Source organism: Gekko japonicus, unplaced genomic scaffold (genome assembly GCF_001447785.1).
Source record: "Gekko japonicus isolate JY-2015 unplaced genomic scaffold, Gekko_japonicus_V1.1 scaffold1433, whole genome shotgun sequence".
Taxonomy (NCBI): domain Eukaryota; kingdom Metazoa; phylum Chordata; class Lepidosauria; order Squamata; family Gekkonidae; genus Gekko; species Gekko japonicus.
The window spans coordinates 715,811-731,208 of record NW_015168090.1 but is presented as its reverse complement, the minus strand read 5'-3'; the positions used below and the strand labels follow the sequence as shown (position 1 = coordinate 731,208).

The 15,398-nt window shown below is 43.6% G+C and overlaps 1 protein-coding gene across 1 annotated transcript; it reads left to right on the top strand.

Moving 5' to 3' along the window:
- The first annotated feature begins 6,126 nt into the window (after positions 1-6,126).
- Positions 6,127-11,846, top strand: LOC107113409 (chromosome unknown open reading frame, human C6orf62). Its single transcript, XM_015414734.1, has 5 exons — positions 6,127-6,267; positions 6,887-7,063; positions 8,030-8,155; positions 8,925-9,059; positions 9,756-11,846. The coding sequence occupies exons 1-5, from the start codon at positions 6,139-6,141 to the stop codon at positions 9,879-9,881; spliced, it is 693 nt and encodes a 230-aa protein (XP_015270220.1). The 5' UTR covers positions 6,127-6,138; the 3' UTR covers positions 9,882-11,846.
- The last annotated feature ends 3,552 nt before the right edge of the window (positions 11,847-15,398 follow it).

The following is a 15,398-nucleotide window of genomic DNA, read 5'->3' as shown; positions in this document are numbered from 1 at the left end:
AAGAGGAACTGGGGCTCCTTAGGGGGAGCCAGACACTCTGCAGGGAAGGCCTGCCCTTGCCAAGCAGGGGTGGAGCGAAACTACAGCCGCTGGGCATTACCCTCCCTTGCCCTGGAGCCTGGGGGATATAGGGCTGCCTTAGGAGTTCTAAGGAGTTCCACCAATTAAATCATAGTTAATTTAATTAACTTTGTTTTAACTGGCTACTGGGTCCCCCAAGGCCCCCTCCCCAAAAAAACCCCTCTAGCTACGGGACTGGGGGAAAGTAGTATGTGTGTGTGTGTGCTTGTGGGCAAGCAAAGGTTGCACAAATCAACTGGCAGGGTGGCTAATGCTGGAAGCATGCACCATGCACAGACTTGTGATGTTAGTTCACAGGATTTGAAAACTGAAAATTCATGGGAAACCCTTATCAGAGCTACAGTGAAAGAACATATATTAGCTACACTGAAGTTTTGGGAAGGAACAAGTTATACAGTTAATACATCATCCTGCATTCCATGCTTATTTTGTCTCCCCCCACTCTGAAATCAACAGATACAATGAGAAAGTTATTTGTCTGCCTCTTCGGAAAGTTGAATTTGTTTTTTACATGAAGAAGTCAAACCACTGGCTGGTAATCTCTCCCACTAGATGGCAATGTAACATTAAGGTACAACCGGTTTTATTCGCTTTAACCTATACTGATTCTGAGGGCGGAATCTGTTGTGCTTATAGTGGATGTTTATATGCTGTAGGCCTGAAATATTAGCAAAATCAAGTATTGTTCACAACATAATTTTAACAGATTTGTTGTTTATATTATGCTTTTTATTAGTTTGTTTTGTGTCATTTTTAAATTTGGAAATCACCTTTAACACTGCGGGCAGATTATAGGGTTGCCAGCCTCCAGGTGGGGCCTGGTGATCTCCTGCTATTACAACTGATCTCCAGCTGACAGAGATCAGCTCCCCTGGAGAAAACCGCTGCTTTGAAGGGTGGACTTCATGGCCTTGTACCATGCTGAGGCCCCTCCCCAAACCCCGCCCTCTCCTGGCTCCACCCCCGAAGTCTCCAGGTATTTTCCAACCCAAACCTGGCGACCCTAGGCGAGGAGAGTGTATAAATTACATTAAATGCCTTTTGCTGAGATGATTTAAATGCATGCGCACCATTTTCAGCTGGCAACTGCACATTTTATTATTGGTTCTTACGAAAGTCGGGTAGTGAGAGAACGACAGCCCTCCTTGCAGGTTTCAGTAGAAATTACATAACAAGGCCGCACGCGACATGCTCAGCGCGCGCTCACCCTGTTCCCGGGATCTTAAGGGAGGTCAGGCAATGGGGGGTGACGTCAGAGGCGGAGATGGCGTTCGTCAAGGGGAGAAGGCGGGGCTAAGGAATCCAAGCCTGTCTCTGGGCAGAACTCGGCGTCCTTCCGGTAGTTTCAGGAAAAAAGGCGCGCGCGCAGTCCTTTGTGTCTGTTCTCTTCCAGGAAAAAGGATGGGGAGGAACTGGGCGAGATAAGCGGAGACTTGAGCGTTATCATGGGAGGGTCCGAGATCCACACCGGCAAGGGGGTGGGGGGAGGAGAAGGCCGGGGTTGTTTCTTCAGCTGCTTGAACATTTTCCCGTGCAGTGGTGGGACGGACGGTCCAAAGCACAGAGCATTGCCGCTTTTTTGTTCCTGCTGCTGCTAAACTTTTTTTCGCTGTAACAGCTGCAGGATAGAAATTCAACAGGTACAGCAGCAGCACGTTGGACAGTTCTCAGGAAAGCACAGAACTTGTCAGGAAGATGGGGGAAATAGGTTAGGTCAAGTCACACATGACCATGTATAATATTCCCGTGGTTTATTAGATTCCCGAGAGGTAGCGGCTGCTAGTCTGCGGCTACCAAAACACTGAAAGAGGGTCTCCTGTCACTTTGAAAGACGACATTATTCCGGCATACGCTTTCGAAAGCGGGAGCCCACATCAAGAGATACATGAAGGTGTCCCAATTTCTATTATTATTGTTGTCTGCAGGAAACCAAACAAAACCACATCTAACTCTGGAATTTATTGTGGAAAACCCCCCATGATCTGTTGTTGCTTCGCGAACAGGTAAACTCTCCAGCGCAGAGATCTTCGCGGAGGACGGGTCTGTGAGGTCTGTCTTGGCTGAGCTCTGTGCAGCTCAAGGCTTAGAACACGGGGGGGGGGGGGGGGGGGGGGGACAAAGCGCAGCCTCCTCTGTTCTGCTGACTCCGTAGGACTGGTTGGGACGGTGCTTTCCTGTCTTTAAGAAAACTGGCGAGCAGGGTAATAGACGCGACCCATGTCATTCTTTCGAGGCAAGCTGCACCACAAAGATTTCGAAGCCGGCGGCACACAAAAGAGCGAAGGAGGGAACATTCAATAGCTTCGGCTTATCTCAAGACAAATAGCGCGTGACCATAATACAGTCAGCGCAAATGCCCTTTAACAACCAACTCGCATTCAAAAAGAGGCCGAAGATCGATCTTTGCCTCCCTTCCATTTCTATTAACATAGAAGTGGGATATTTAAAAAACCAAATTCTCTGTCAAGAGTTTGTCCCCACCGTGTTTATTGAAAGCACTCGCCCCGCCTTTCGGCACAATATAAACGATGTAAATTCCGGAGTGACTCACGCAATAGCAATGCAAATCAGTGACCAAAAATACATCAGTAAAGGCAAAGGTTTCCTTGCTCGAAAGCCAGTCGAGTCCGACTCTAGGGTTGCGGTGCTCATCCCCGTTTCCAAGCCGAAGAGCCAGCACTGTCCGGAGACGTTTCCGTGGTCATGTGGCTGGCCTGACTAAACACCAAGGCGCACGGAACGCTGTTACCTTCCCACCGAAGTGGTCCCCTATTTATCTACTTGCAATTTCTCGCTTTCGAACTGCTAGGTTGGCAGGAGCTGGAACTAGAGATGGGAGCTCACTCCATCATGCGGCACCCGGGTCTCCAACTGCTGAACTACTGACCTTCCACACAGCCTGCAGTTCAGCGTCTTAACCACTTGAGCCACCGCAGCTCCTTCAAAATACATTACAATGGCTTTAAAAAACAAACATATGAAACCAGCAGTTAGTGACGACGGGGGGAGCTTAACTTGCATAACTTCGTGGTGCAAGGCGGCGGTGACGGTCCCTGCTGACGCACTTTTCCGGCAGCAAAAAAACACCGAACAAAAAGAAGAAAAAAAGAGTCTTGATGGAGCCTGCCCAGTGGCTTGTTCAGTAATAAATTAACGCAGGAGCTCCAAACCAGATCAAGCTACCTCAATATTATCTACCCACTTTTACTTTGTCTATTCCTCTCTCACCCCACGCCCTTTAGATTCAGGTGGGGTAGCCGTGTTGGTCTGAAGCAGCAGAACAAAAATCGAGTCCAGTGGCACCTTTAAGACCAGGAAAGCTTTATTCTCAAGGTATAAGCTTTCGTGTGCAAGCACACTTCTTCAGATACACGGAAATAGAAGTTACTAGTGCATATAGACAGAGGGTGAGCAGCAAATGAGCATAAGCATAATAAAAGTTGTTAGGCAGTGGCAAGGAGCAAACCATACTCGAGAGAGTGATGGAGGGTAACAACAGGGTCTCAGTTAATTACTCTCAGCATTCCCCAATTAAGAAGGGTACGTTTGCATATAAATCTCAATTTTTGATATCATATATTTATATCCTTCTCTATGTTTCCCCCCCAGAATTAAACCCAAACAAATGGTGCCCATTATCAACTAAGATTGTTCTTTCAGTTTGGTCCTTGCATCTGCTAGACAGCCTTTATTTTATGCTTATGCTCATTTGCTGCTCACCCTCTTTCTAGCTATATGACCAGGTGACTTCCGTTTCATTCTATCTGAGGAAGTGTGCGTGCACACGAAAGCTTACACCTTGAATGAAACTTTGCTAATCTTAAAGGCGCCGCTGGACTCGACGTGTCTTTCTTCCCCACCCCTTCTAGGACAGAGATGGTACGGTCGACCCCAGCGCGCTTGCGCAGCGGGTCACGGGCGGAGCCTCAGAGTGAGTGAGTGTGCGTGCGTGTGACTCTGGCGAGCAGGCGAGGCGTCGGCTGCCATTTTGAGGGGGTTTTCCGCTGCGGGTGCTGCTTCGTCTCCTTCCGCGTCGCCCGGCCCGAGAGACTCGTCGGCTCTGCCACCCTTCGCCTGAGGGGACGGGAGGGGGGCTCCGCTCGCTCTCTTGCCTCCTGCCCTTCGCGTGAGGAGCCTGGTAGCGCAGGGACCGCCCGGCCCGGCCGCCGCCGCCTCTTCTCTTCTTCCTCCTCCCGCCGCCGCCGCCGCCGCCACCACCATTTGCCCACCCCCGGCGGCTCCGGGGCGCCGAGCTTAGGCTATGGGGACCAGGCTGCTGGGGCTGAGCAGCGGCAGAGCGGGCGGCCCGGTCCTCGTGGACAGCGCAGCGGGGATGGGGGAGCTCGGCGGCTTCTTGGTGGCCTTCTCTTGACATGGCTCCTGCCTGTGCTGCTAGCAGCGCCGCCGCCACCGCCGCCTCCACTGCTCCGCCCGCGCCCGCCGGCTGCGGGTAGCGAGCCGGTCTCTCCACGCCGCGCCCGTCTCCTCCTCCTCCTCCTCCTCCGGGGCCCGGGTGGCTCTCGCTCGCTCTCTCGCCGCCTGAGCGGAAAGGACGGGGCGGGAAGCCGCGTTTTGTGTGAGTGTGTGTGGGTGTGTGTGTGTGGGGGGAAAGGCTTGAAGGGGAGGGTGCGGCCGTGTCTGTCTGTCTGTCTCTGTGTGTGTGAAAACAACTCCACCGGAGCCAGACGACCGCTCAAGAGGGGGGGAGAAAGGCGGTTTCACCGTATTTCCTTTTTTTTTTTTGTAATCCGAAGGCTTCCCCCCCCCTTTAAAAAAAATAACTTTTGCAAACTTGTCAACTTTCCCCCCGACCGAAATTTATTGGCGTGTCTTTTGCCTTTTCTGTTGTTGTTCAATTGGGGCGGGAAAGAAAAGCCCCAACTTTTTTCCTTCACCATGAAGGCAAGATAGTGAATCCCGGGCTGTAGACCGAGGGGCCCCCCCGCTGCGCTGAGCACAGGCCCGCCTCTTCCGTGGGTTGAGCGAGGCGGAGAACAACCCCCCCCCTCCCCGGAAGCCACCCGCCTCAGCCATGCCCAGCCCCAGTTAGAACCGCGCTCCTTGAGAGGCCGGGGCCGGACGGCGGGGGGAGGAGGAGGAGGAGGATTTTCGCCCCTTTTCGGTGGAAAAGCTACCGTAGCGAGCAGGCAGGCTGTTGGGGGAGATGTAGGCCTCTCTCCTTTGCTAGGGGAGCGCTAGATCCAGAGATCACCTCGCGTTCAGAGCCTTTAGGCCAGAGACTGCCCCTTCGCTTCCCTCCCCTTATCAATGGCCATCATGATTCCTCTTCTCGCGAACAGAGACGGCCTCAGGGCGACCTTGTGCCTGATAATGAGTAGGATGAAGTTAGAAATGACTCTGTTTTCCAAACTCCTTGCTTCTCTGCGAACCAGCACCCTGTTGTCTGTGGTTGATGATTTTGTTGTTGGTAGGGAAACTTATTACCTCCCAGGACATCCACTCCTCTTCTGCATTCCCTCCTTTGCTTTCTACCAAGTGTAATAATTCTTAACAATAAAAGCCAGGCAGTATAGCAATAGCAAAAAAAGAGAAATCTTGAGAATAATCAGCAGAGTCATGAATCTGGGTGGGGTAGAACACTGTCTTTGATTTGTTTTTGTTGTTTGGATTTTTGTTGTGGCAAAAAAACACACACATGCCCAAATGGATTGGGTCTGTGTCCGTTATTGTTTTTTGTTATACACACAAATTGTGATAAGATTTTTTTCCCATCCTTGGCCACTTACTCCTGTGGTTTAAACTGTGTATTATCAGCGCAGTTTCTTCAAATTTGTTTGGGTTTTTGATAATACTGTGCAAGGTCTCCTTGTCCAACCATGGTCGGACTACTTATTTTGTTTTATGACCCCTCTAATAAGACAGTCTCATAAAACAGTTAGCCTGAGGTGTATTTTTTGGGTTACGCCCATGTTTTATCGATTCAGTGGTATTAGCAGGAATAAAATGACTTGTTTCTGTTGTACTTGAGTCTTGTGAAAAAAGGGCCCATAGTTTAGTGACAGTTTCCAAAGGCTTTCCTACCATCTGTATTACAAAATGGGGGACCCAAACTCCCGGAAGAAACAAGCTCTGAACAGACTTCGTGCTCAGCTTAAAAAGAAAAAAGAATCTCTAGCTGACCAGTTTGATTTCAAGATGTATATTGCCTTTGTATTCAAAGACAAGGTAACCTCATTTCTCATTCTATACAATTTTTGTGTTGTGATTTAGCTGTCTTCATTAGCATTTTCTAGGGATCTGGAGCAAAAAAAATAAGAAAAATTAGTTTGGCTTTGCTCTCATTAGTCTTCAGTCTGCTGAAGCATTGATTTTATTTACCTTTTTAATACTGACCTCAAGTCCTAGTTTGGTAGCAGTCTCTTTATAACACCATTTTGTAAACTCTATTTTTTGATATTTATGAATTCTGAACAATAACAGAAACTTTGCTTTGAGAGGGTGAGAGTTAATGTAATGTACTGTGGTAGAGCACGTATCCAGGCATATTCCAAATGGGATTCAGAGAAAAATACCAGCCAAAGTGCAGTACTTTTTTTTCCTTGTTGATTTAATGGGTGATACTTAGGCACATGTTTTAGCATTGTCTATTGAAGTCAACAAGATTTAAGAACGAAACTTTGGCTTGATTTGTTTCTTAATTCAGTTCTGGAAGTTCTCCAGTTCTAGTGTGGGAAATGGGTAATGTTCCGCCTTACATTGTTCAAAATGTTGAATGTTGCAGTTGTAGATTGTTTGGCAATTTATGAAACACAGTGTGCTTACTTTACTTGCTTTCTTTGGGTAGAGGAAAAAGTCAGCGCTCTTTGAAGTGTCTGAAGTGATACCAGTCATGACCAATAATTATGAAGAAAATATCCTGAAAGGTGTGCGGGATTCCAGCTATTCCTTGGAAAGTTCCATAGAGCTTCTACAAAAGGATGTAGTACAGCTGCATGCACCCCGCTATCAGTCTATGCGCAGGGTAAAATAAATTTTTGTTGTTCTATTCATTTGTTTTTCTCTTGGCCGTGTTCATTCTTGGTTCTAGTTGGGGTTCTTCTACATAAAAAAAAGGCCTTCAGTATATTGCAAACTGCTCTGAGAACTTACCTGAGTTATAAAGGGCTTGCAGTGTAGCATAGCAAAGATAACCCATTTTTGAAAATGTATTTTGGGTCATGCCTCTAGAGGGGGAAATGATTGTCCTTAATCTTTTTAAATTTATCTTCTGACACCGGCATCTGATGTATATCAACTTGAAAAAATATTAAGGGCGGGTATTGTAATACTGAAAGAAGTTGAAAAGGACTTCTTAAAATAATATTTGTTTTCATTCTGTTTTCTAAAATAAAGTGATACAAGTTGGGCCCTGGCTTATAACGTGTGGTTAGCTACTTAGGTAAAATACCTTAATGAACATAAACATTTGATTTTAATATTTCTGATAAGGGCAAATGTCCATACAGTAATTTTTTTACTGTTATAAAATACAGCATGAGAATGTAATGTGATAAAACAGCATACTTCTTGATAGTCTTTGTAGCTGAGCATGTAAAACACCAAGAGGATAAAATTTTGAGGGAGGTTTTTTTTTTAGTGGGGTGTATGTTTAAATGTAGAATGTATTACCATGATGAAGTAAAAAAAATAGGGTAGGGATCGGTTTTCTGTAGTAGAAATCTAAGTTAGAAAAGTATGCTGTGTTATGGAACTTTATTCTAAAATTAAGAGCAGAATAGGGAGTACTAATAAGGAGTTGTATCCTTAGGTCTGGCCAAGTCTGCGTTTGTGAGAGGAAGTGTAGAATATATGCTATTGTGCTTTTATGAACGCTATATGTGCAGTTTGAAATACGGCTATTGCTGCTTCTCCGCATTCAGTGAGTATATGTTTTCATACTGTGGAAAGTGATTTTATTTCAGCAACTGAAATTCTTCCTTCCTTTTAGGATGTGATTGGCTGTACACAGGAGATGGACTTCATACTTTGGCCTCGGAATGATATTGAGAAGATAGTTTGTCTTCTTTTTTCTAGGTGGAAGGGATCTGATGATGAGCCCTTTAGGCCTGTTCAGGTATGATGTATGTTTAGGACAATCTACCACAGTCAATCCTGAATAAGACACTAACACATAATGAAATCCTACCTTTTCTTATATTGGTCATAAAGTTAGTCTTGAACCATTCTGACTCCCCCCCCCCCTTTTCTATTTAAATGCTAGTATAAAGATGCTGTCACTGAATGGACATGCAAAAACATTTCAGGTTAAGGTGATGTTAGGATAAAATTTATTCAGCTCTGCAATATAGAAGGTTTAATCCATGTGGCAAACTGTGGTTGTCTGAGGCTGCTTTGCATCAGTAATTTGTATGTATGGAGTGCAGCATTTTGAATGTGTGCTAGAATTGGTTTCGTAATAGAAAAAGTAAGCATGGACTTGCTGGTTTGGATGCTGAGATGCCCTTCTGCATGCAGGAGGTGTATTCTGCTTGTGGGAGGACCATTTCACTCCATATGATAGAATGTTGCATAAGAGCAGATTATTTGTGATTGCTGACCAAGTGTAAATGGCAGCATAAACTCTGCCATCACAGTGGTTCACAAACTTGACCCTAGCACACAGAACATTTGTGACTACTTTTCTTCTATCTTTGATTCTTTTGATCCATCCCATTCTGTTAGAATTGGAGAGAAAGGGAGATGCGTTCACAATAATGTCCCATAAACTCTTATTTCTTCAACAGCTATAATTTCGAGCTGATCTATTTTATAAGTGAATATAGTTAATCTGGAAGATGCTTAAACTTATATCTCCTTTTTAAAAACTAATATTCTTCCTACAGGCCAGGTTTGAATTTCATCATGGGGACTACGAAAAACAGTTTCTGCATGTACTGAGCCGAAAGGACAAGACTGGAATTGTTATCAACAACCCTAACCAGTCAGTGTTTCTCTTCATTGACAGACAGCACTTGCAGGTAAGAAGGCTTATCCCAGTGAATAATTGTTCTCTTAATTTTCTTTTATCTTGCTTTCACAGCAGTCAGTTCAGCTGAAGCTGACAGTAAGTGTCCAATGCAGGGTATTTTTATGGAGTCCTATTTTATTCAGAAACTGAATTTTATGTCTCCAATATTATGTTTTACTTTTATGAAATGCCATTAAAGGAATTGTTTGTGTGAGACTTAAATAGCAGTAGGTACAAATAAAGCCATTTGCCATAGCAGAACGCTGAAATGGCTGGGATATCCGGGTTCTTTTTATGACACAATACGTACTATGTAACAGGCACAATCAATGTTGTAGAATATAGTGTTAAGTAACATGGTTGCTTTTGCCTTCCCTGTTTTTGAGAGTGCAGTGAAATATTTTGGTCAGGTTTATCCCTGATAGGTATAGAATTGAAGAGTAGGGATTTGCATGTGTGTATCACCAGCTTTGTTGTTTGCAGAGGTGCCACTCCTGGAACTTATGTATGCATTCAGAAAAGGCTGTAGGTACAGTCTCTTTGCTGAGAAGATAAATTTCTGTATTCAGGCAACACTATGGAGTGTTACATCTTTGCTGTGATTTTTGGCAGCATCCTTTAGTTGCATGTTTCTTCTAAAAAGATGAGTGGACAGTGTTGTATAAAGCAACTTGGGTCTGAAATAGATGTATGTATTTCTTTCCAGACTCCAAAAAACAAAGCTACAATCTTCAAGTTATGCAGCATCTGCCTGTATCTGCCACAGGAGCAGCTCACCCACTGGGCGGTTGGTACCATAGAGGATCACCTCCGTCCTTACATGCCAGAATAGGGTACTGGCCAGCAAAATGGGAAAGATCACAGAATGCAGTTTTCACCTTTCTCGCCATTTGTTATTTCGGAATAGAAGAAAATGGACACATGTTCAGAACACTATCCATCGTGGAACTTGATCATCCTGGATTATTTTCTTTTATCATTTGTATCTCAGAACTTTAAATTTTTTTTTAGATGTTTTCTGCATGGACTTTGTGAAAGAGAATGCTCTGCATATTTCTGCATTGCATGGGCATCCTACCAAAATGTGAAATGAAGGGACTGTTATACACTGAAAGGAATGTATCTGAGAGCACAAAGTGATCATTTATGGTGGTGTTCCCATTTGTGCTGGCCACGTCCCCCAGTATCAGTATTCATAGGGTGAGAAGTGAACATAATGGTGCAAAGGCCTTATAAGCTTTGCTGTTAACATGATTGTCTCAGAGCTCTGTCAGATTCATTCTGATAATAGTTCTATGGCTGTTGCAGTAGAAGGCTAAACATGGGAGAGAAATCTTACAAAGAAAAAAAGCATCTCATTTGGTATAGGCATTAACTGCCTCTTTTATTTTGCTTGGCCATGTTTGCATTTACTGGCATTCTCATTTTGGATCTCTTTCCCCAGTTTGCTGTTATAACTAAATGTAGAGTGTTCTGTTGAGTTGAATACATTTTTACAGACCTGGAGTCTGAAGTAGCCTAAAGCAGCTAAATTTAAAAATAGCAGCTGCAGAAACTCTGTTGGCAGAGGATTTTTTTTCCTGAGAGTTGACTTGTAAACTTGCTGGTGAACTGTGTAGGAAATTCTGGTTTCCAAAACATTTCTTACGGAAAACCCTCTGAGGTTCTTGGGGTGGGGGTGGGGTGGAGTAAAATACTCGAAAGCAGTTGTGGATTTAATTGTAAAATATTATTTGGAGTGTCAAAATTGGTTTTGACAACATTTTGTTAAAGATTGTGCAATGAACATAAGGAAGACTACTGCATAGTTTTGGCAAAGAATGCTTTGCTTAAGGATTGAGTAATTTACTGAAGTAAATCTGTATAAGCCTATTCCCTTTGGGTAAAACTAGTGCTTATCTGTTTAAAAAAAATCTGTATTTAGCTTTTATTTGAAATTGGGAAAAATTGGAAATAAACAAATTAGGTGAACAGCGACTGCAATGCTTATTTATAAAGATCATTTTGCTTAGAATGCTTATTTCATTCTTCAAACAGAAAGTGGTTTGCAGTAATGTCAAAATAAGAGAGAAAATGCATAATATAAACCACTGATTGAAATATAAAAGCTATGATTTTATTCTGTTTCTTTTAACTGCACACTGTCAGTCATGTAAGTAACAACATGTTTACATTTATTTATGTGGACGTGCATAGTGACAGTAGCTATTCAAAATACAATGCCTGTCATAAAACACATTAGATGTATTGCACCAGAGAGTCTTAGCAGGAAGATTCAAGAATTGGTTTAATTAGCACCTACAACTGCTAATTTGAGTAAATTGGGCTGTATGAGGGAAGTATAAGTGTAGTGGAACAACCTATATAAAGTTAGTGCTGTGTTTATTTCATTCAAACCTTGTGCTGAAGAAATGGGGAGTTATGATGTGGTCAATCCTGATTCCAGTTACTCAGAGTTTGACTGTTATGGTTCATTTAACATCGCATTGTACGTCTTGAAAGCAATTGAAGATCCTGCCCTTTCTGAGTACGTGTGTTCTCTTTAATGGTCCCGTTCATAATTACAAGTTATTCTTTCCACTACAACCCATGTCACCAAAGTGAACCAGGGTATGAAGCAGTATTTTGTTGCAATTATGGTACAGCTAGCTAGACACTCCTAATTCACAAGATGGTAAGTAACAAACTAAAGACTGGCTGCATATGGATGAGCTGTCATTCTGAAGCATCTTAGTCATCTTTGTCAACATGTGAAGTGGCAGATGATTCTACCACCCCTCAAATGCAAAGGTACAATAAAAACTGTCAAATCTTTCTATTTCTTGCATATATCTGAGCAGAGATCCTAAACATGACATCTATTGATATTTTTTGGTACCTTGAAGCTTTAAAAAATTCAGCAAAACGTGGAAACTATGGCCTTCATCCATACTACTATCAGCTCTGCTAGCTGAACAGAACTTCCTGCGTCTCCCTAGCAGTTTATTGACTTCCCTTAAACACTGCACCTTGGGAATAGGGGAACCCTGGCTGGCAGTGCAGGAGTCTGCAGGCAGAGGGGGGCAAATGATGAAAGTTTGCCCCTTTCCATGGGGGGGGGGGAATGGCTTTATATTGGCAGGAAACATTCTGATCCAGCTGTGTATCAACAATGTATACAAACAGCATAAAAATTTCACTGTTTGCACAGAATTAAGAGCAGCCATCTATTCTCACAAGCTCTTAACTCTGAGCAGCACCATTGCCTCTTTCTAGACAAGTCCTGTTCAGTTCTTTTTAAACTGGACCAGACATCTATCCTGTACATTGTACTTTTATGCTGCTTAGAGTGGTCACTATCAGACTACTATCTGGGAAGTCTGGGTTCAAAATCTCAAGTCTACCAAGGAAATGTGCTGCATGAACTTGGTCTGGACATACACTGTCAGTTTAATCCACCTCACTGGTTTGTTGTTATTCCTCATCTGAATAGTTCACATGGCTTTCCTACTGAGAAAGACTGGATCATGAGGGCACGTGGGGCTTTTTTTCTGGGGGAACATGCCAGGATGGAGTTCAGAACCTCTTTGACAAAATTCTTTTTAAAATGTTTAAAAACTTCCTTTCCCTCTTTTCTGGCACCATGGCTGCAGCCAGGAGAGCTGCAGCTGCGATTGAGGCAGCTGAGCAAAGCAAGGTAGGAGGAAAGGGAGGAGCCTCAGCCAATGGAAGGAAAGAAAGGCTTGCCTTTGTCTCCTGTGTAATTGAGGCAGCCTGGCCAGGAAGCAAACTCTGGCTTGTTCCCTCCCTTCCCCTGGAGGAGCCTCAGCCAGTGCAGGGAACGGTAGCTCTTCTATCTGTCTCTCCTGTGTGATTGAGAGAGTCTGGTAAAGCAAGCTGCGATGCAGCAGCAGCAGCAGAACTGGAGAAAGAAGCAGGAGACAACCAGTTCCTTGCGGGCTAAATAGGAGCCCTCCAAAGGCCTGATCTGGCCCACTGGCTGCATGTTTGACACCCCTGCTCTATAGCATTAGACAAAGGAGTGCTGCAGTGTTACACAGGGGGGTTCTTAATCATTTATTGCTGCCTCATATGCATGCCCACATGTAATATATATAGTGGATTCCCAAACTGAAAAAGTATTTAAAGAGACCTAATGTACTACATTGCAAATCATCTCAGACTTCAGAATATGCCCATTCATGTCTTTAAAGATAAGCATATGGAGAATGTACATAAATGCACATTTATGTAAATACAACCCATTTAAGACCAGGCAGAATCAGCTGGAACATAGTTAACAAACATTTTAGAATTTCTTTTTATTCTACGCCTTAAAAAAAAATGTAAACAAATTTACAAGGGAAATGAATAAACAGATGGCTATCCCCTTATTTTCACTTTAATTAAAAGGATAAGAATATACCTGAAAAGTAAATTATGCACAGTAAATGCAGCTTTTATTAAAACCATTTTATTCAAAATCAGCTTGTTTTCTTTCCACACTGAACTTCCTTCAGCAAAACAGATTCAACGTGTGATGCACTCTCTTACTGCAGGACTTCCAACAGCCCTGGATGTAAATCTGCGGGCTGCAAGTGACATCGGAGCACCAGTGAGTGTATAAATACACGTTGATGGGGTCTGAACTGGCAGAGACTGATCAAGAGAGAGATCTTGGAGTTGTTGTAGATAACTCACTGAAAATCTCGAGGCAGTGTGTGACTGCAATAAAGAAGGCCAATGCTATGCTGGGGATTATTAGGAAGGGTATTGAAAACAGATCAGCCAATATCATAATGCCCCTATATAAATCAATGGTGCAACCTCATTTGGAATACTGTGTGCAATTCTGGTCACCACACCTTAAAAAGGATATTATAGCTTTGGAAAAAGTGCAGAAAAGGGCAACTCGAATGATAAAAGGGTTGGAACACTTTCCCTATGAGGAAAGGTTAAGGCGCTTAGGGCTCTTTAGCTTGGAGAAACGACGACTGAGGAATGACATGATTGAGGTTTATAAGATTATGCATGGGAAAGAGCAGGTAGAGAAAGAGGTACTTTTCTCCCTTTCTCACAATACAAGAACTCGTGGGCACTCCATGAAATTGCTGAGTGGTTGGGTTAAAACGGATAAAAGGAAGTACTTCTTCACCCAAAGAGTGATTCACACTTTGAATTCACTGCCACAGGAAGTGGTGGCGGCTACAAGCATGGACGGCTTGAAAAGGGAATTAGATAAGCATATGGAGCAGAGGTCCATCAGTGGATATTAGCCACAAGGTATAGATAGGGACTCTGGGGCAAGTGATGCTCTGTCATCTTGGTGCTTGGGGGGGGTCAACAGTGGGAGGGCTTCTAATGTCCTGGCCCCACTGGTGGACCTCCTGATGGCACTGGTATTTCTGGCCACTGTGTGATACAGAGTGTTGGACTGGATGGGCCTTTGGCCTGATCCAACATTGGCATCTCTTATGTTCTTATGCCGCAATGATGTAAGAAGCTCTTCAGAAAGCAAGGGGGAATGCAGCTTGTAGGTAGGCAGTGGGAGCTCTCTATGAGGCTTTGGAGCCAGGAAGCTTGGTCTGACATCTTTTAATGTCCTTGCCCTAAGTGTATACAGGAATGGACAACCCAAGAGTGTCCTACTCAGGACCTGAAGTCTATCTACTGAGATACTCCTAAACTATCCTCACAATTTTGAGGCAGAGGATAATACCCTCGTGTAATGATTCCTTGTTTTATATGTGTGTGTGTCTCTTTAAAAGTTTGGTTGCCTGGCTGTGTGATAGAATAGAGTGGTTGAAGAGACAAGTGTGGTGTGATTGGTAATTGACAGAGAGGGGGAGGGGTTTTGGAAGTGGCTCTGAGTGGATGAATATGTCTGTCAAGAGTGACAGTTACAGGTTTGACAGTTGATGAAGACAGTGGATACGTTTTAGTTAGTTCTGAAGTCTGTGGGAGAAGCAGTCTTGTGTGTGATATAGGAGTTAGTTCTGTGTATGGAAAAAAGTTGAATGTATATGAAACAGTAAAGTAAAGTTTAAGAGAACAGAAATTATATGAAAGTCTCAGTGACAGACTGGAGAGAAACAAGAAACGTAGATGATCTTGAGTTAAAGGGTTACAAAGTTACCTGATAAATCCCTGTAGAGGAAGGGAGTAGGGCTTGTGTGGGACACCAAACAATTTATCAGAATATTCACATTACCAGTTACTTTGTTATACCTTTTTATTTATGAAGTATTTCAATAAATCTATTTTTATTTAAGCATATCAGCTCTGAAAGAAATACTTCCCGGGACCACATAGTTCCCTATAAGCCTTACACTCGACCTACCTACCCAGTGATAACAAAAGTAAAAGTATA

Coding starts and splice junctions, on each gene's coding strand:
- LOC107113409 (XM_015414734.1), top strand. CDS start 6,139: ATGGGGGACCCAAACTCCCGGAAGAAACAAGCTCTGAACAGACTTCGT. Junction 8,156..8,924: donor AGCCCTTTAGGCCTGTTCAG/GTATGATGTATG, acceptor TTCTTCCTACAG/GCCAGGTTTGAATTTCATCA. Junction 9,060..9,755: donor TTGACAGACAGCACTTGCAG/GTAAGAAGGCTT, acceptor ATTTCTTTCCAG/ACTCCAAAAAACAAAGCTAC.